General features: G+C 38.3%; 1 protein-coding gene across 1 annotated transcript in view; it reads left to right on the top strand.

Moving 5' to 3' along the window:
- Positions 1 to 213: 213 nt before the first annotated feature.
- brinp3a.1 (bone morphogenetic protein/retinoic acid inducible neural-specific 3a, tandem duplicate 1) overlaps positions 214 to 21,682 on the top strand; it is a 60,468-nt gene continuing 38,999 nt past the window's right edge. Inside the window, exons 1-3 of the mRNA XM_040046373.1 lie at positions 214 to 629; positions 743 to 839; positions 1,159 to 1,469. Of these exons, the coding sequence (XP_039902307.1) occupies positions 1,216 to 1,469 (254 nt within the window). The 5' untranslated portion in view covers positions 214 to 629; positions 743 to 839; positions 1,159 to 1,215. The remainder of the gene's footprint in view (positions 630 to 742; positions 840 to 1,158; positions 1,470 to 21,682) is intronic.

The following is a 21,682-nucleotide window of genomic DNA, read 5'->3' on the forward strand; positions in this document are numbered from 1 at the left end:
TTTTATCCGGATTTCCTCCTGTTTTGTTCTTTTCGCCTCCACTCTAATTTGTATTGATCCGAACTGCAGGTGACTTCTATCGCTTTTTCTGAAATGAGGCATCTGTCTCAAGCACACTAGCCTTCTCTGACCATCCCCTCATCCAGCCTCCCCCTCCACCCCCTACCCCTCCTGAACACCTCCTACTTTCACTTCCTCCAGTTACGTCCCAACCAACCGGGTGTGTGCTAGATGCTGGAATAAATTAAATTGCGACGCTATGGTACAGGAGGGAGGGAGAGAGAGAGAGGAGAGCGAGAGCACCCCTAATGCCATTCACACATTCCGTTCGCTGGGAGTCCAGGCACTGTCAGCATCATCAGCAGCTCTCCCTGCGCCCTGCATGCGCCCCGAGCGCGCCCCTCTAGCAGAGAGCAGAAATGAGTTAAGAGGACGGAGGCTCGCCACGCTTCTCCCACCCGCGCATTCACCGAATCCAAGTCACAGCGGTGTGTTGAAGTGACCAGTCTGCCTGTGAGTTTTTTGACCCCGTCATCTTAAACGCGTTGCGGTCGCTGGAGTGGACCTACAGTGCGGAGCGCACACCGCTGGAGATACCGCTGTGAGAGAGAGGAGCGCGCTCTGAGGAGGTTGGATGTTTTGTTCCCCAGATTGTTCGCGAGTTTGAATTTGTGAGCGAATTTTTTTTCTACAACAACAAAAACAACAAAAATCTTGTTTATTTTTTTCAAATGCCGCCCAGTCTGCACGCCCAGCTGAGCCCAACTTTACGGTCCTATCAGGGGATTTTGCGGAGACTAATTCCAACCAGTCACGGACTCCAGTACTTGCAGAATCAGGTAAAAAAACAAACAAACAAACAAAACAACAACATTAAACCTTTTAATAATAACCGACCTAAGGTAGAGAAATGAAATATTTAGATTTTTTTTTTGTAGGTTACGTCGTCCAAAATAAATTCTAAACTCACCTTTTTCATTAGCTTTACTTTCCACAATGCAACCTCTAAAATATTTGTTCTGGTCTGGCGCTACTTGACAAATGAGCCCTCTCAGTTCACCTTTGTTCCCCTCATCCCAAACCAAAATTACTAATTAGTGCCCTCTGTGTCCACGTTGTCTCAATTGCTCTCCGTCTGCCTCTTTCTCCTCCTTCCAGCGGGACTCGTCAGCAGTGCAGGGAGAATGAGGAGTCACCGGGGCCGGGGGAAACAGCATGAGTGGCCCGTGCATCTCCATTAGACTGACGGCCCTCATGTTTCTATGGAAGTGGTTATCACTAAGCCTGCTCCAGAGCTGGTTGGTAGCAGGGGCCAGTGCTGCGGACCCTGCCGGGTCAGGCTTCAGCGGCTCCACTGGGCCCCTGGGCTGGCTCCTTTCGGACAAAGGTCCTTTTCACAACTCGCAGGAGTTTGTTGATTTCACAGAGCGCTACCAGCAGGGATTCACCACCAAGTACAAGATATACAGGTGAGAGACGGCAGTGGTTGTGCCAGCTGACTGCTGCAGAGCTTACATACCTGAAATCAAGGCTGTTTTTGTCAATTCAAATAGGCTAAATGTAATTATTCTGATTCATGTGGTCTTGCTTGGAGTTTCCCCCCTTCTCCTTCTTCTTTAGAAAAGGGTATACTAAGCCTAAGGGTATACTAAACAAGAGATTAGGGTATACTTTTCTTTAGTCTATAAAAGATGCAGATTTAGTGGGTGGTGAACTGGGGGATGATGTATTGAGAAGATTACTTTGCATGCAAATAAAAGCACTGCGTGCAGTTTGCACACATGCAAGCATCTTTGGGTGCGACTGTTTGCCTTTTTTGATGGTAGCAACGACATATGGTTTGAGTATGATACAAACTCTCAAAATGCTGCATATCAGTGGGAACTCGAAGTGAAGATACTGCAGGGGGGTTTGGGCAAAGCAGTGGGACATAAGAGATATCTGGCTGAGCTCGCTGATGTGTGACAGGATGGATTCAAAAAGTGTGCGGTGTGAAGTGTAGTGGGTGTGTGCTTTCGAAGCAGCGGGGTATTGTTTGAAAGCTTGCTGTGATGTAATTTTTCTTTAGTTGTTTTTATTTTATTTCCCGACAGGAGCAGAAAACACTGAGAATTTCAGAGATGAAAGCTAAAAATATTACTCAGCGGTCTCTTGGTTTGGATATATGGCATAAAATGGTGTACAACACCCATTGGGGTTTTTTTCTCCATTTCCACAGCTTGCGTTACAAAGGAAAGGAAGGCGATTTTGCCACTGTCACCAGAGTTAACACATTTAGCAGATTTTTTTAAAGTCTTTTACACAAGTGAGTGTACGAGCTGTCATATTTCCCTAAGCTTTGCTGTCTTCGGAATAGAAACGTACCTCCAACATTCAGAGTGTGCACTGAAACCGAGACTGATGAAATTCTGTTAGGCTGTGGGTTCAGTCAGCGTGACTTAGCACAGACTGAAAGGGCAAAGTCTGGTGTATGTTTGTTTGATGGCTGTATCATCTTATGCAGTCTATAAATCCAAAGTAGACTGTGTGAGCATTCCTGTTTTGACTTCAGGGTGTGAATGTCCTCTGGAGGTTGGAATAAAAAAAATCCTTGTTTTTGATGTACATAAACATAAACAATTTTTTTTAAATCGCATGCTTGACTTCACATCTTTTGTGAAAAACTGATGTGCCAACAACAATGGCTGAAGATGCTCCACAATATGTGAGAGTGCAACTAGGTGTGCTTACTTGAGTGTCTGTATTTGCGCCGGTGTGTGCCAGGTAAGTGCTTTGATAGTCATAGATGAGAGTAATGCCGGGCTGTCCTCAGCCGTGTGGCAGAGGAGCTATTGCCAGCTGAACAGAGGTTTGACTGACACTGGCATTTAGCAGCTGACAGGGGCAACAATGCCAGGCAAAGACAGAGAATGTAGCGCTGCTGGCTCCCCAACATCCATCATTTCCTCCTTCACTGCCTCTCTGTTGGCATCGTCTTTCCATTTCTCAGGACGTCTTCATATCTGCTTTTCTCCTTGCTTGCTCTTGTGCCCTCCTGCCCTTTCTGCACCCCACCCAAGTGCTGCAAATCTAACATTTGCACACAGCTAAAACATGCGCTCAGATTTTTGGCCAACTTCTAGACAACATTTTCTTACAGACAGTATGACTTTTTTTTGACCATCAATTGAATATCTGATAATGCAAACTTGACAGGTCTATAACCGTCTTTTCCCCTCAGGCTACAATGGCCTTTTCGGTTTCGCTCTAGAACAGTACGATACCTAATTAGAGCAGAAATCCAATAGAAACTCAAGTGAAAAAAGGTGAAATATCACCATGTTGAATAGAGTTCCTGCATTGTCATTTAGTTTCCTGGGCTGAAAAAGAAAAAAGCACAACTCTTTCGAAGCTTTAAATATCTTGCACTCCTGGCACTGTCATCCTTCACTGAGCAGCTGAGGATGCTGAGGAATGAAGAGATCAGAAGTGCCTTCAAACTGCAGTGGGATGTGCTGTTTGTTTGGGTTGCGTGGCTCATAAAAGACTCATGAATTTTAAATCTTTTTTATTTAAAAAAAGAAAAATCTAGGCAAAAATAATCTTTCGTATTGACCGACAACAGCGTCCTGCTCCTTGCAGACACTATTATGGGTCAGTAAAAGTCCCTTTATTGCCTCTTGAATCACCAACACTGTGTGTCAGTCCCAAACTGAAGCTGGCCTCAATTTGGAGAGCTTTCCTTAGTGCTTGTGTGGATTCCACACCTCCTAAGTATAAAGTATATGTACAATACTGGCATGCACACCTAAAGACAGATGAGACATAGCAATATGAACTCAATCTCAGTATTCACCGGGTATGAGGGAGGTTAAATTTAAACATTAAAATGTAAACCCCGTCTCTTCCTTTATCTCCATGTCTCTGTCAAGTTCTTTTTTTCCCCTGCCCCCTCTCCCTACCTCCCTTACTCCTTTTCTTCCTCCCTTGTCGAATGATCTCAAACCAATTGCTCTCCCTTGCTCATAAATATTCTCCAGAGCTCAGTTGGCCTTTCCCGTCAGGGGGCAGGGGAGGGGGAGTCAGGGAATGAGGGAGAGGGCTGTAGGAGATGGAGTACAAAAGGAGAGAGAGAGAGTAAGAGAGAGAGAAGAGAGGAAACACAGCTATATCCCCCCCTGCCGGCAGGTCATTGCACCAGAACAGCTTGTAGTCTTTTCCAATTATATCCTTTTTTTTTTCTTCCAAAAATTAACAATTTAGTTGAGTATTATTCAGAGTAAAAGTTGTAAGGTTTTTCTTTTCCGTTTTTCCCCATCGCCTGCCAGGAGTGCATTAAAAAGCAGATTAAAAAGCTTAGAGATTTACAGCTTTATGTCGCAGCAGTGTAAATGTGAAACATTGTAACAAATGTGATTTTCAGACTGCAAATCCTCTGAGTGAAAGAAAGAAGTTCTCTCTTTTCAAGGTCTGATCAAACGCAATAATATAATGGATTCAGTGGATTCAAAAGCAGTGAAAAACAGGCATAGAGGCACTTAACGATATTACTTGCAATGTGATTGGAGAAAAAAATACACCTGTTATGTCAGGCATAATGGGGGTTTTAAAATGCCCGTTTATTCACTCGCTCTTTCTCTTCTCCCGGCGTGCGTCGCAAATCTCGCAACAGCTTTGTGGCTTTTATTTTATTACTGATGGTAGTTGGATGATTCCAACTTTCCTTGTCCGGCTTGTACATCTTGGTTTATTTGAAAAGCAAGTGAAGCAATAAACAGCATTTCTTTTCACTGCTCCTTGTTCACACCGATAGTGCGAGATGAGATTTTAAGATATTTCTGTGCAGTTGCTGAATACATGTGTATCATTGCTGGAGGGGAGGCTGTAAAATTAACAAAAGTATGCTTCAGATTAATTATTGAGCAGCTCTCGGTGTTGAGAAATCATCTCTGCACATGTGAGAAGCTCTTGCGCCATGATTTCTTGAGTGCAGTCGAGCCATATCCACAGACAGTAGCATATTAGTCAAAATGTCACCTCCTCCCTTCTTCTTCTTCATGGGCCATAACTTTTATATCACGCCTCATCTCCTGTGTTTTCTCCTCTCTTTTCTCCTGTCAGCCTAGTAGCTATTACACTGACTTCATTTGATATAAGGAGTCGTCTCTTGTAATTATGGAGTGATTAGTGTTTCAATTATATGCAGACATGTTTGTGGAGAGGATAGGCTGCCAAGGCATGATGTTCACAATACCTGTCATTTGACTTAGCCTATTGTCGTGTTTATGACTTTGCTATTGTGTTCTGAATGTTTTAGATGGGAAAGCACATTTAAAAGAGATTATGAAATGGGACGGAATAAATGGGTTTACAACTGCAATGGAAAAGCAATGAACAGAAGAGAACAAAACAGAAGAACAAAAGGAAGAAAGAGCAAAGCAATGTAATATCACAGTGCAATGCATCATAATACATAGTAAACAATGCCATTAAATACTATCAGTGCTCCTGAGAAGATTATCTAATTTAAAACAAACAAACAAACAAAAAAAACTCTCCTAAAGCCTCTGATAAAGACTAAATTGTCAAGTTGCCTTTTTTCACTAAGAAAATCTTGTTTCCATGCAATGTGAGGGCACGTTAGATGGCAAGAATTACTATTTAATTAGTCAAATTAACAGTTTTTTATGCTTGCATTCAGGAAGTAACCAATTTAACTTTATAACAAAGATGTGGAAGAGTGTACCGTAGTAAATGCTGTGTCTCCATATACTTTGATAATTACCCTTTCTATTTTTAGTATGTAAGTGTTTTCACACTGTCAAATACAGCCGGATGAAGTCTGCTGCAAGGAACCAGATGGCAGTGAGAAACTTAAATATTAAATTCTGTACCCCTCGAACGCTCAGTGGTAACCATCTTGACTCTGCAATGGAAAAGAGACTATCACAATTTTTTCTGCCAGTAGAAAAAGGATAGAAAGTGGCTTTGTAGCTAGCTATCTTGCTAACGGTCTCAGATGTTTGGTTTTTGGGTTTTCTTTTTACCATTTCAGGCAAAAGCAGACATATGCATCTGTTCTGGTGCTGTTATGTGTTTGTTTAAGTTAAACTGTTAAACTTTATAAGAGAAATGTTCACAACAGCTAGCATGGCAGTCAAAAATACTGTAAATGTCATATCAAGAACATGCACAGTCACCTCAATACACTTCAAAATGGAGATACATTAAAAGTCTAGATGGTTGTGTGCAATGTTCAAAGTACATTTAAATGCAAAATAATTCAACAAGTAGTTTTAGGACTTAATCAACTCAATAAATAAACAAGACAGTTTTTCAGACACGCTGTAACATTTCTATAATGATTTATTGCAAGGTATCTGCTGTCCATTTATCAAACCATTTTTGTTTTTTAATTTTTGAGGGTTAGATGCCAATGCTTCAAAAAGTTAAGGCATTTTTACCCCCTCACACACACACAACACTGCACAGACTCTGGAATTCTATGAAGAAAATATAGACCAGCTGCTATATGATTTATGTTCACTGCTTCACATCAGAAACAGTGAACATACAAATTACAACCAAAAGTGAGACAGCCAGCTCCAGAGCACCCTTTGATCAGCTGTCACCCAGGTCTTCAAACTTAAGACCTTCTCTTTTATAAAGACAAGATGTCAGATGTGACCCTGGATTCCTTTTGAAAGGTAAAACACAGATCAGTTGTCAGAACAGTGACACATGTAGCTTTAAATTGCATCACACCTTAATATAAAAGTATCAAAATGTGCATCAGGGCAACTTACATTCCACAGGTCGTATATCAGGACTAAAAATCTATGAAGAACCGGGATGCATAATGTCAGAACTGCATTTTAAGGGACTCTCCATAATGCCCACTTTAACAAAACCCATTTCTAAGCCATCATCTTGAAGAAGTTCGACCTTAAGAATTAAAAGGAAGCATAAACAATTTCCTTTTGCCTGGAATGTAGGTGCTTATTGGGGACATCTCCAAAAAGACTGGAGGAAATAAAAAAAGCTCTTACAGAGGACAAAAGGACTGTTATGAATCTATTACTGCTTTCCTGGGCTCATCTTTTCTGTTACTGACTCATACGACAGTCCGTATCCAAGCACTTTGTCTTTTAATCATATTTGCTCTTTTGATTGATCTATCAGTCTGTATGTTCTGCAATCAGTTAGAAATCTTAATAATGTTTAATGACTCATCCATAGAACCAAATATCCTATAATCATAGAAAGCGCAATAACTTTTCCAGAAACTAATATCTCTATGCACACCCATTCCAGTTTTGCAGCAGAAATCGAGATTCTCCAGACCAAACAATGTCTTTTCATTCTGCTGTTGTCCAGTTTTGGTGAGCCTGTGTGAATCGTAGCCTCGGTTTCTTGTTCTTAGCTGTCAAGGGTGGCACCCAGCGTCATCTTCTGCTGCTTTTATCCTATTTAAAGGTTGGGTGTGTTGTATGTTCATTGAGTTGTATTGAGTGGTTATTTGAGTCTGGTCATTTTCCCCTGATCAGTGATAAGGCATTAAAATGCTTCCCCTTTTGTGGGCTTCATACTCTGCATGGTGGAATCTGCCATGATACGAAACGGCATCAAGATTTAGAATCTGCCAGAGTAAGAACCTCTGATCATATCGATTCAGCATCAGAGTCGGAATTTTCTCTCATTTATTACAAACAGATTACGTGTAATTGCTAACTTGACCCAAACCCATAGTAGACTAAACTACTGACTCCATGCTGTTGCTTGACGAACCAAAGTTGCTTTAAATATGCCGAGTGACTGTAATGGTTGCAGACCTGACCCCCATTTCAAAGGCAATGAGATTGCAAGTTCATTGCACTGTCACATTAACTTTGGTCACACTACGCTCTCCAACCATTGTGTTCTCTAGAATCATGATTGCAGCAAATGCATTGCTCTACACCTATTATTCCAACCTGCCACAAAACAGCGAGTAGACTTCCTGTTAACCAACAGAGGTGTCATCATGGCATTTCTGCCTCTTCATACAGTTCCAAAAAACTGATAACCTGGTTTAGGTTTACTAGGGTGAGACATTTCTCATTTGTTTTGCCTCAACAAATATTATGCTGTAATAAATCATTTCTGTTTTGCCTTTTACTGGTATTTGTTTTGTTTTTTTTGTGGTTTTTTTGTTAATAGCACTTTATATCTGCTTCAGCTATTTTAAAATGCTTTATAAATAAAACTGGTACGGTCGTCTTATTGTTAGTGTGTAATTAACACTGGCCGAGCAGTTCATGTTTTTCGTGGCATTTGTATGTGCATAAAGAGGCTGAAGCTCCAGCAATACTCAAAGTATAAATAACAGCTTTACTTGACCAAGTCGTTTCAGCCTTTGGCCTCCACCGTCGCAAACACATGTGTGTGCATGTGTGTCATTCTGTCTGTAAACATAATTGCTCAAAAAGTTTGTTAAAACTTTAAAAGGGTGTAGAGTGGAGTCATTGTAACACTGCAGTAACGTTTGCCTTACATGCCCCCAAAGTCTTCAAGAACAACTTCATGATTTATAATACTTGGATCCTTAGATTTTTACAACTGTTGTGTGTATTGCCAACATTGGGAAAGTATCATCTAAAAATTTAAAATATCAGGTCACATTTGACTTCTGACCTCTCCTTCAAGATCAATAGATAATAATACAAATAATGCTATAAAGAAGAATGTGAATTTCTTTTCTATTATAAGCATACAGGGAGTAATATATGGGGATTCTAAATATCATGTTCCTTTGGACGTCATTTATTTAAGCGATTTTAATAAAATTTCTTTAAACCTATGCTTCAAATTCTGCTGCCTACAAACACTAAAAACAAATGTAGTGGCAAATGCTCAAGTGTGACATTATAGTTTGCATTCAAATATCACGTCAAATTTGAGCTTTGTACTCAATTTTACATTTCACCTCTACTGGTTATGTCAGGTATATTACAATTGTTTCAACACAGCAAAAAACAAAAGCCCATATTTTGCACCAGAAACTTCTTAAAGTATATTTAAAAAGAACAAAGTAAATACATAGAAAATACAATACCACTCCCTTAAAAGTAAATACTGCCCAGAGAGTGAGCTGCCTTGGTGGAAGTTTGCACTCTTGGCTCAGTTGTGTCAGCTTGTCAGCCATCAGAAGTAGCTTCAAAACACTTCATTTCAATAACCATATAAAACCCATCGTCTGTGGAAATGTAGTCAGCTTGTTTACTGATGCTGTTTATTCATTTCTACATTTAAGCATGCTTACTCGCTTTTACATTTCATAGAGTATCCACAATGAATTAACCCGCTTTAAACTATGTTTTCAAGTTTGATGATTATAGACCTTTTTATTCAGTTTTTCAGTTAGATGTACAAATTTAAAACTTATTGTTTGCAAACTGGAATTGAACGTTACTGTGTAAAAAAAATAAATGTCAAAAGTTGAACTTGATGCTTTGACAGGTATAAAATAATGTGCTGTACTTAGTTACTGATGCTTGGGGCAATATAACCACTGTCTTTGTTTACAGATTGGAGGACATTGAGTAAGTTTATGTGGTAATATATTTTTTCTCCCCAACAAAAGAGTGGACTGTTAAATATTATTCTAAACAGAAAAAGCGTATTTTCAAAGACAACACTTATTTCCACGTATCCCTATTAGCCATGCAAAATGATAACCCTGATGTGTAGGTCAAAGGTGGGAGTTCAGCCTTGGTTTCTTTACACCAGGGGTGTCAAACTCAAATACACAGTGGGCCAAAATTCAAAACTGGAACAAAGTCGCGGGCTAACGCTAATATTTATTGAAAAAAAAAAAACTTCCTCCAGATATAAGAATGAATCTTTTCTTATGGACTCAAACAAGTTTTGCTGAAAAACTGAATATGGAACGAGCAAAGCTTAATACTAAACAATATATATATTAACTGTATAATACCAGTAGGCCAGCTCTGATAGTAATTTGGTATGGCAGGCAGTTGCGCTATGCTTTACACCATGAGCCCAGTTCCCTTTTTAGGGGGATCAGGGCCATCATGCAGATCAGAAAGAAATGATTAGTAGTTGCAGTATCATGTTAAAAACTGGTGCGAAGTGAGAAAGTGTTCAAATGCGTCATTTTTCTATAACCTATTTTTGTCCTTTAGGATTGCAGGACCGACCAAAATTAGAAGCACTCAGGTTTGATGTAATGTGTTTCATACACCCAAACCAATACTCTATCATTGCACTTTGCTAACAAAGACATTCGATGTCATGAAATCACAGCGACAGATAATTTCGAGCAATTTCAGGACATTAAAAAATCCAAGCTTTTGCCTGTTATGTCTTCTAGATATAAAAAAAAACAAAAACTGAATGAATACAGTTGGTTCATTTCATGCTTCATTTATGTTGCCATTTCTTTAAATTCAGAACACATTCCTGTGCTTCTCTTCTGCCTCTCCGCTTGCCTGACATACACAGCCTAATCAAATCTGACCTTGTGCTGGTGAGCGCAGAATGCATTTACGCGCAGAGGCTCCTAACTGCAAGGGTCTTGTTTGTTTATAATCAATATATTATTGTATGGAGTAGTTTCTTTTTTGTATATTTTATTTGACTTCATTGCATTTTATTTTTCTTTCTTTATTTTAAAACCATTACAGGACATATCCAGGGAGATAACGGGTGTTCATGTTCTTCAAATTTCCTTCCATTTTTCCTCTATTCATTCCGGTGAATTGAAGTATGTTCATTATCCTTCAGTTTCGAATGCATCCTCAGGAAAGAGGTAGAGCACCCCCTTCTTAATCACCAGCGGCAATGATAGTGACAAGTACTTCCTTCAACTAGAGCTTATGGCTTCTGACAAGTGTGGGATTGGGGAGTTATAAAGGACAGAACAGAGATTTATTGGTTAGAAGTCTATGGAAACAGGTTTTATGAAAATGTCTCTGTATTAGTATTTGAGGCCAAAACTTATGAATTGCTTTGAACACTAATTTAGGATTTATAAACCTGCTTGAACATACTGTAGGCACTATTGGGCCCCCTAACAGTGAGCTAGACTTTCGTATTAGGAAAAACAAACTATTAGATTGAAAGCAGAAAAGTCAGTTTTCCTAAATGTCCAACTAATGTCATACCTCAGCACATGCACAACGTTTCCAGATGTGGCTTAAGCCTAGTTTTAGACTTTTTTCACTCCTAAATTTAATTTTAAAGATTAGTTTTAGTTAATTAAACCTAAACTTTTTTAAAAATATTTTTTTTTAATATTCAAAGTTAGAATTTTAAACTAAAGCCATGTCTTTCTCCTCGTGTACTTATAGATACAAATTATGAACTACAGATTTAGTAAGCAGGGTAAATGATTTTCATTTTGTGATTAAAGTAATTAAAAGCACCAACACAGTCAATTCATTTCACTTCAGTTCATTGATCTGCCAAGATCAGGGAAGTCCACAGCATACACTTGGAATTCATGTATATCAGCTGACCAGTGTAGAAGAAAACAGTTACTGAAGTTGCTGTCAGCATGCACACACCATCCTTATTTACATGTCTGAATGCCATGCTAAGTTGCACAGATAACTCAATAGATAGAATTGTAATATTAGCAATAGTAAAAGTGTTATATGGCCGTGAAGGCAGCAAAATCTCATATACAGTGGTTCCTCGTTTATCGCGGGAGTTATATTCTAAAAATAACCCGCAATAGGTGAAATCCGTAAAGTAGCCAATGTTATTTTTTACAATTATTTTAGATGTTTTAAGGCTGTAAAACCCCTCACTACACACTTTATACACTTTTCTCAGACAGGCATGAACATTTTCACACTTTTCTCTCTTGTTTAAACACTCTCAAAGTTCAAACCTGCGTAGAAAAATACGTCCAGTATTACAGAATAAAACCAAAGGAACCCGCGGTTGCCTTTGACAGCGCAAAACTTTTCGTTGACATTGTTGTGTTTGTTGGGGAGAAAACTTACAAACATAGAGTACAGCACTTCAGAGTCACACTGCTATCGATCGAAGATTTACATAAATCTTACAGGAGACATGGCAGATTGATTGACAGTGGTCTACAGCCAATCAGGACGCAGAACACAATGCACTGTAAGAAAAAAAAAAAGCATGCAAAATTGCACAAAAAATCTGCAAAACAGTGAAGCCTTGAAGGGTGAGCCGCGTTATAGCGAGGGACCACTGTACTGTGGAGATAAGATAGAGCAATACATAAATAATAAATTAATTAATCAAAAAATGTGAAGAAAAAGTTCTAATCTTCTCCTGACAGGTTTGTTCACCCGCCATAAAAAAGGAGACCTATTGTACAGTTTCATAGAGAATTGTAGGAATGATTTCCTGAACCATTCTTTATGGTAATTGATTAATTTGGTTTAAGTCTAAGGGAGAATGATCCCTGCTGGCCCTAGTGTAGAAGGAAGGAAGTGTGATGGATTGTCCGTGATGGAGAGCAGTTTTGTTAAGTGACCTCATGTCCCTCACTGACTCACGCGCCTCCAGATTTTGGCCCAGAATGGTTCCAGCTAGTTTGCTGATCTTGCTGACATATCTGGCATTGCTGCTGCTACTCATTAACACTGTTTTGTCGAAGATTTCTAAGATCTTACTTTACACAGTGCAGTATCTGAGCTTCACAAACACTCCTCATCTCCTTCTCCTACACAGCATCAATGTCAGTCCTCCAGTCCTTTCTGTCATTCAGGTGAATACACAAGTATCTGTAGCTATTTACTGTTTTCAGTCTCCTCAGCCATCTTGGATATTTTTTAAATTAGAAAAAGGGGAATCTGACAGACAGTCATCATGGCAAAATTACCCAAGGGTCACCTGGGTGACGTACAGTGGTGTGAAAAAGTATTTTCCCCTTCGTGATTTGTTAATTTGTTAGCATATTTGTCACACTTAGGTTTCAAATCGTCACACAAATTTTAGACAAAAATGACCCAAGTAAGAACCAAACTCACACTGCAGTTTGAAAAGACAGTTTCATTTAAGTTATAAGAGCTTTCCAAACCTACCAGATCTATGTGAAAAAGCAATTTTCCCCCCTTGTTAAATCGTGAATTAACCACATTTTTGGAAAGACTATGGGTGTTCACGTTCTTCAGATGAATACTGCCAGACACCTTGAATTAAGAAATCACTTAGATTGAACCTGTGTGACAAAGTGAAAAAGATTAAAAGATTTTAAAAAGCAAGACATCATGGTTGGGTAAGGTCAGTGTTCATGATTTAGAAAGAGAGTGGGCATATATGCGGAGCTCGAAGGTGAAAACCACTGCTGATCAAAAGAACACAAAGCCTTGTCTCACATTTGATGAATTTTGGGAAAATATTCCGTGGACTGACATAATACAATTGACAAATTTTTGGAAGGTTTAAGGCCCATTATATCTGGCTTAAAACTAATACAGTGTTACATAAAAAAGACATCATACCAACGGTCAAAAATGGTGGCAGTATTGTAATAGATTCATTAATTCTGCTCCCTACCAAAAAAAGAGAATTTTTGGTCATCAGTTTGTGTGAGTATGTCAGGGTTATGCAGCAGGACAATGACTTAGACAAAGACTTATGAGATTAAGATTATTTTGCATGACCTTTAACAGGCCGTTCATGGTCAAAACCCCTCCGATATGACTGTATATGACTCTGCAAAGCAGTGGGCCAAAATTCCTCCACACTGATGTGAAAGGCTCATTCTCAGGTCTCAAAAACGCTTGATTGCACTTCTTGCTACCAAGGGTGCCATAACCAGTTATTAGGTTTGGGGGGCAGTTACTTTTTGGATTGGATAGCTTTTTTCACCTTAATAAATGATGGCATTTTGTATTTATTCGGTTGTCTTTGCGTATTTTTATTTATTTTTTTTGATGATGTGAAACATGTAAATGTGATAAATACGCCAAAAATCAAACTTTTTCAGGGCACTGTATTGTAAGATTCAGATGTAATGATTGCAGTCAGTGACATTAAAACTGTATTTTGATAGAAATTTGAAGCTCACAAAATCAATCGGATGCTATTTAGAATAAAAAATGACATTTAATTTGTGATTTTGCAGAATTTTATGTGTCCTCTCTTAAGTTCTAAATATGGACCTGTCAGTGTAAGAATGTGACTAATAAACCTTTAAAACTGTAAGAAAATTATGGTTATGAGCAGTTACAAGAAGGGAAAAAATGTCTTTGCTGCCTGTTATAAATACTGACTTTGATGGCTTGACTGACATTGAATCTTGTCTGATCTACACGATTGTCATGGAAACCCAGAAATAACTGTTGGGTTGACAGTGCCACATGGAAAGACTTTGATAATATATTTAAAATTGATGATGTTTTTAATCAGGCTGTTACTGTTAATTGTTTGTAGTCCCCAGCTTCGATTACTTCCAGCTTGCCTGTCAAGCGGGCTGATGTTCGTGCTGTAACAGAATTAGCTGTTAAAAAAGTGTTTTACTTGCACAGTAAAGAACGGACCAGAAAACAGAATGTGCAACTTGTTTTGGGTTTGAATCTTGTGTTCTGAAGATGTATTGTGCAGAGCTACAGTATGTCATACTTTGTAAAAGCTGCTGCGTGCATGCTGTGGACAAAACTGTCACAAAGAGCAGGATTTACTGTAGCTGGTCGCTCTTCAACGAGCTCTTTGATTTATTTGTGTATGAATTTGTGAGGTTAAGTGTGTATACACAGCGTATTGGCCTATTAACAGTATGTGCATACCTCATTATGTAGACAGTGTGAGTCCAGACATTCCTGTGTGAGTCCGCATTTTGTGTGTGTGCGTCTTTGTGTGTGAGAGAGAGAGCGAGAGGGAGACAGAGAGAGACATGTAGTCCCTTGTCAACAATGTTATGACAAACTGCAGCACAAAAGGGATAAGCAGCTTCCATATCAGCAAACCCTGCTGCCAGTCATGATCTTGCTCTCTCGAGCTGCCCTTGCTTTCTATTATCAGAGGTGTAGTTGTATTCATGGAAGCCACAAATCATTAATGGCAGCTGCCTATTTGGGAAAGCTTTTGCTTCTTACAATATGCAGTATTTCACAGTTTCTCAAAACTGGTCTTTAAAAAATTTAAAGTTAAAATGAATGCTTCCTCTTTCTTCCAAGAAAACTTTAAGTGTTAAAGCTTTGCTAAAAAGGGAACATGAAAAATGAAACTGACAGTGCCTATTTTATCCAAATTGTTCATTTAAAATTGTGTAGAGCTGTAAAAATGGTTTTTCTTTGGTAATAAAAGCAAGTAATAAGTTTAGTCAGATACATTTACGTCAAGGACGTGACCATTTTTTCAAATATTGTTCTCTGGTTCTTTTAGGGACTTCTCAAGGAATCAGAGCAACAAGAACACACAGACACACCTTCACACGCATGCATGCACACATATACACATTTGTGGACTGTAAATGCAAACTGACATGGCATCAATGTATTAGTGACTCCAGAAGTACACAAGGTGCACATTTGCGTTACTGTGTCTTTTCTGTCCTACGTGGCTTCAAATCAAACTAACAGCTTTTAAGAAGTGGAGCTTTTTCTCTGCTCAGCATCTGCTATTTTAGAATTTGATCGGATGCTTTATGCCATTCCCGTGCTTGACTTCCTGACCTCCTCACAAGCTCTGTGCAGCTTCACATGACTTCCTACAAAAATAGACTCAGTGCATAAATTTTGAGCATCTTATGGGATTCTTCTGAAACGTGCTGTGGAGGAACGATAAGCAATTGCTTGAGTGGGTGCAATCAATTACGATGCAGCCGCCCTGAGTGGGATTCACTGTTGGTTATTACTATTCAGTTGTTCACTGTGAAACTTTAAAATGAGCCGAAGATAATGCGATATTTTTTTCATGCTCTGCCCAAACTGTTCTAACACAATGTTTTATTACTGCCGTTAATAAACGCTTTGATTTTTAAACAAAAAGGTAGGCCGCTGTTTTAAAGCTATACAAATATTTGTTTCATTCTGCTGTCAGGTTTTCTGACAAATTTTTAAAAGTTTTCTGGGCATAAATAATCAGGGAAGTTGAAACGTGAGTGATGAAATTAACCATTCATCACAAGTTACTAATGTTTAAAAGGGAAAAGAAAAGTGTCTTCCACCAAAACAAGCAATGAACTGGGATAAAAGCTGAACAAAAAAGTAAGCTAAAGACTCTCCTAAGGTGTAAGCGCAACACGATTCCACAGAATGAGTCCACAGGCACCACGCTGCACCTTTTCTCCCAGCCTTTGTACTCTGTCCCCGACGGCCGAATGGAGACAGCCGTGCGCAATTACCTGCTCCACGGGGGAAAGGCGGTACCTGAGACACAGGAGACAGAAAGAGCGAAACAAAACACAACATGCGGCACTAAGGCCATAACACATTCTTTTAGAAGAAAACCGAGAAAAAAAAAAAGACAGCAATTGGTTGTTTTCTGATGAAGGCTGCGAAAATGAGGATTGCCAGTATGGGTTACAGCTCTGCTTTTAGGCTTGTTTGTGTGCTAGAAGTGACAGCTGTCTCTGAGAAGCCACGAAACAAAAGTACAGACAAGTGTCAAATTAAAGGAAATAACACCAGAAAGTGTCTTGGTAACGAGCTGAGATGCTATATGCACAGCTTTGCATGGATTCTGCAAGGGTTTTTTTGAAAACTATTGTAGAAATTGTCTAAAATCAGAAAAAACTGTCAACTCATTGCTGTCGACTTACATGGTTTTTGTGAGGGATTTATTTTCTCCTTCTGCTCTTTCCTCTGGTGAATCATTTGTCCTCCTCATTAGAAAGTTGGGTTTTTTGGTATAACCAAGAGAATGTTTTCATGTCACGCCACATCATTAGTTAACTGAGTGGAATGATAGGATTTTTAAAGCCTAACTGATGGAGGGAAAGATGTGCCCTCACTTGGTCCTTTGTTGATGGTCCTGGAAAGAAGAGAAAAGAAAGAGAAGAGTAAAACTGGTGCAAAAATCTGAACTCACTTTGGTTAACATTATATTTAAAGCCATGTTTTGACTAAAGGGTATCCAACTTGAACAAGTCTATCTAACTAAATACATTATACAGCTAAATGCCTTTAAAAGTATGTAATGATAACTCTTGATTTCAAGGGTGCACAATATTGGAAAATATCCCTACTAGCGTCCAGCAGCTGCTGCAGTGTCACTAGCAATAATTTTAATAACACAGTAATGATACACATCAGCACGACAGCTCATTTCTTTTATTACTGCCTGGGTATTTTGTCTTTTTTAGACAATGCGAAGGTGGGAAGAAAAACAACAGGGAAATAATTTCCTTGTTTTTTTAATGTCATTAATCTTTTTAAGTTTGTCATAATTTTATTCTAATTGTTTTTAGTATTTAGTGTTTGTGTATAAAATGTTTCATCATTATTCCATAATTAGACAAAATAGTATTAAAGTATTATACATGCAGTATTATTATAGCTTACACTGCATAATTTTGCATTCACAATTCATATATTTGCTCTACAGGAGTTTTAGATTCCCACCGACACAGGTCACACTCTTAGGTGGTAGTCGAGTGTTGGAAACGTGTACTCGAGTATCACTTAGTTATATCAAAGGCATGAAAAATCCAAATGAACAGGAAGCAGTATGTTGCCTTGTTTATAGGACCTCTCAGCGGGTTTAATAGGATTCTCACAAATTAATGGTCTAATGTTTGTTTGATGTTGTTGGACAAACTGTTGGTGGCAATTCTGCAAAGCGTTCACAACCAGCAGCTATTAACTACATCATTACACTCACTTTCCCCGTCTTGATCTTCCTTTCTTCCCTAGTTTGTTTATCTGGTGCGTCAATGACGAAAAGAAACGGGGAGGGTGAGAGTCTGTTTTCTCCTCTCCCATCCCACTCCCACTCTCATTTCACTCTCCAACTCATTTTTTAAAGACGGCATCATAAGTAGCTCAATTAACAAAGTTGATGGGAGCCGCTATGAAGGTGTCTTTCTGGGATATGCTCATTACGCAACTGGCACGAGTAGAATTTCTTTTGATGTCACTCAAAAGAAAAGCCTCTTTGTTTGTAATTCTTAATTTCTAAAAACCATTTCCCTGTTGCTAATGATGCATGCATATTGAGAAGGATCAACGTCACATCAGATTAAATGAGGAGGGAGAAGCAAACCGCAGTAAAGGAAAAGAAAATGTGACATCGAAAGCGGCGGAGTGTCCGCGGTTTGCTCGCAAGGTTTTCTAAATGCATGTACATTTGGTTTATCTTACTGAACGGAGCATGAAGGACATTTCTCTCATTTTGCTCTATTCTCTTTAGGGAGGTCCTTGAAATAACTTTGAGTCTACATCAAGCAACTGTTTTGCACAGTGGGTTATTTTGGTATCTGGGGTAACCCAGCTACAAAACACAACAATATGTTCTTACTTAGCCTTTATTGATGAGATGCATGTGTTTGTAAATCATGATAAAATAATAATGATGAAGTGCTGCTAGCAAGTTTTTACTTCTTCTTTAAGTAATGTTTTAAATAGTGAAATGAAAATGTGTTTTCAATTTACTATTCATCAAAATTTATTAGCAGTACTATTTGTGTCTTGCCCTGTTTTCTTTTAATTGAATACATTCCTGTAGTGGCTTTAATCACTATGAATTAAAGGTCCTTTTTATGTCTTTTTTAAAAGAAATTACAGATTAATGTTGCCATGGCTATGTTCCAGGTCACAAATACAGAACTGTGCAAAAGTCTTGAGCCTCTCCTTATTTATTTGTGGTTTTGCTGGGATTCATTGCAGCCATTTATTGAAAGCAGCAAAGATCCTGTACATAGAAATACAGCACATAAGGTAAAAACAGAGTTTGCACATTTCTAATGAGCTCGAAAGTCAATATTTAGTATGACCCCCTTTATTCTTCAACATATCCTGAACGCTGTTAGGCAGGCTTTCTTTAATTTCTTTAAGTAACCTTCAGGAGTAGTTCTCCAGGCAATCGTCGTGGAGGAGTTTGGCCTCCCTCAGCCCTTTCTCTTTGTTTCCCTGAAGGAAGGAACACAGGAACAGCCATTCTCCCACTGAGAGCATTTGGGATATGGGTACAATTTCTGAACAGTGAACAATAGATGAACCACGATGCATCTATCATGTCCTGTGTGAGGTCTTTACTGGATTTTTTTATGTTTCATAAGGCCTTGACTCTCAGATACAGTTCATCTGCGGTAGATAGTTTTTAGACCTGTCACTTTATATTTATATTTTAAGGACACCCTATGCCCCATGCTGAGATATGCCGCGTTTTCGGCTAATAGCTCTTTTGGAATCACTTTTGGTGCAAATATAAATATATTTATGGCTGTCATACTGCATTATTTTTGGAATTTTGTAGATTCAACTAAAGAAATGGGCACAAATTATGTGTTTTTGCCACTGGTTGCCGGTAATAAAGCTCTCAAGGATAGTAATTTAAAACTGATTCTTTCCTAAGTTGTGTATTAAACACACCTCTTAATTTAGGTGTGTTATTCATGTTTGATTCATTCGTAGGTCAATACTGTTGCACAAGAATATTTTAAAACAATACAAATCTGGTTCTTTGGAAGCAAAATATCAAGAAATGATGTGTGGCTCAAGACTTTTGCACAGAGCTTTACCTTATTAATGGAATGTACTGCTGCACAGATATAACAAATAAAGTGAAGATATCTACGAAATTTTCATGTTTATCCATAAAATGCCAATAGTGAACACAGGCTCTACATAATGAATCAGTTATTGCTTCTTCTTGCAACACACCTGCCATGTGAGGGCCATTTGCTCAAGCTCAGTCAAGAATTTCAGCTTCATTTCTTGCAGCAATTTGATTATTTTAGCAAGAGTGAAAAAAGTAACAAACTTAACCAAAGACAAAATTGTGCAAGAGAGGCTCTCATTTACCAGTGTGAACAGGATTTAATTGGCATTTGGAATACACCATCATATAAACAGTAAACATAAGCTGTATGAGAGGAAAATCATATGTGAAAGGAAAGACAAGTATATCATTAAAGAAAGGTACAGTACTGCCTGATGTCAAAGGTGAAATTAGACTTTTCTGAAGCAATCGGGAAAGAAAAGTATTTAATTAATGTCATCCCCTTTATTCCACTGGCAAATGTGCATTAATTATCATGTAAGTCAAAGTTTTCTCCAGTGTTTAAATATTGGAATTTCTTTTCTTATTTTTTTTTCTTCATGAATCACAGTTTGAATCCAGAGTTTCGTAGCGCAATGATGTGGACCTAACTGCTGTAAAGTCATTACAGAGTATCTGAGTAAAACAGCAAAGAAATGAGAGATGGAGGAAAACTGTCTTTAACAGTAATTGCCTCGCTGCCGGAAAGAGTGTACGAATACAAGCAGAACACCTGCAAAGACAAGTCAAGCTTATTTTTCTTTCTTTGTGACATTTAATTGTTCTTCTGGTGGGTGGAAATGAAAATGCACTATAGCTCACTAGAATTAACTTGAAAGAGACACCAAAAGAGCCGTAGACCCGTAGAAGCTGTGAGGATTATTCATGCCAACCTAACTTACAGACACAGAATAATTTTAAATAAATTATATTATAAAAACAAACAGCCAAAGGAGAAAAAAACCCCTGTATAATAAATCTGTTTTTGCAAAATGTGCACATGTGCGTAAATGGCAGTGGTTCAGATTCAAGTGTCATTAGTCTCAGTACTGTATACAGATCAAGGGCAGAGGTTTGTGTTATTAATCAATTACATGATGCATTCACACAATGTTGATCAAGTGTGACTGTGTTGCAGTTTGTAAATGAGCCAAAGACACGTTCAGCCTAATTAATCAACATCAGCTGATGTGCAGGTCCATTTGAAATTATTCCGACTTGGTTTTGTATGATTACTGATGTACCATCACCATGATATATTTCTTATGCATTTTTTTTTAAATAAAATGTGTATGAGGATTTTGACTCGAGGTCTGAATCCTTAACGTAATACATTTTTAAATGATGTAGTCTTTTCTACCTGTCTTTAGGGACGTGCCTTTTACTACAGTTTTATTCTAAAGAGGCTGTACTGGTTTTTACAAAGACCAGAATCTCTGGGAACAAATTTGTACCTTAATATAAAAAGAAAAACTTGTGTGTATGTTGTTGTTTCTACATCTTCTTCAGTCATACACTTAGAAACGGCCTGGCAGTAATATGGTTCTTCTCTCATCTACTACTCTACTACTGGCTACTTAGAGCTTTGCTTATCTCACATCTGCACCTAGGCACAAGTAGAACATCAGCAGGTTTAAACCCAGAACTTTCTTGCTGTGAGGTGATTGTGCTAACATTGCACCACCTTGCTTGAGATTTACACGACAAATACAGAATGAAACCTGAAGCCAAAAATGACTTAAATGCATTTTAATTCACTTAAAAGAATCAGTAAAACCTTAAAAATCTAAGAATAAAATTAACATTTTACTATTTTTAAGAAATATTTCTAAACATAGACTGTCTCCTGATACTGCAGCTTAAAATCTGAAGCAGATGGTGTGATTATATATACATATACATTTCATATATAGATGTAGCATTTTTGGCACCTGAAAAGGACAGATAGATATCTTGAGGGCCAGTAATTTTCAGATTGATTAAAACAACAAAGAGATTGAAAAAAAGGAAAATC

This window comes from Simochromis diagramma, unplaced genomic scaffold (assembly GCF_900408965.1).
Source record: "Simochromis diagramma unplaced genomic scaffold, fSimDia1.1 OVJJ01000553.1, whole genome shotgun sequence".
Classification (NCBI taxonomy): domain Eukaryota; kingdom Metazoa; phylum Chordata; class Actinopteri; order Cichliformes; family Cichlidae; genus Simochromis; species Simochromis diagramma.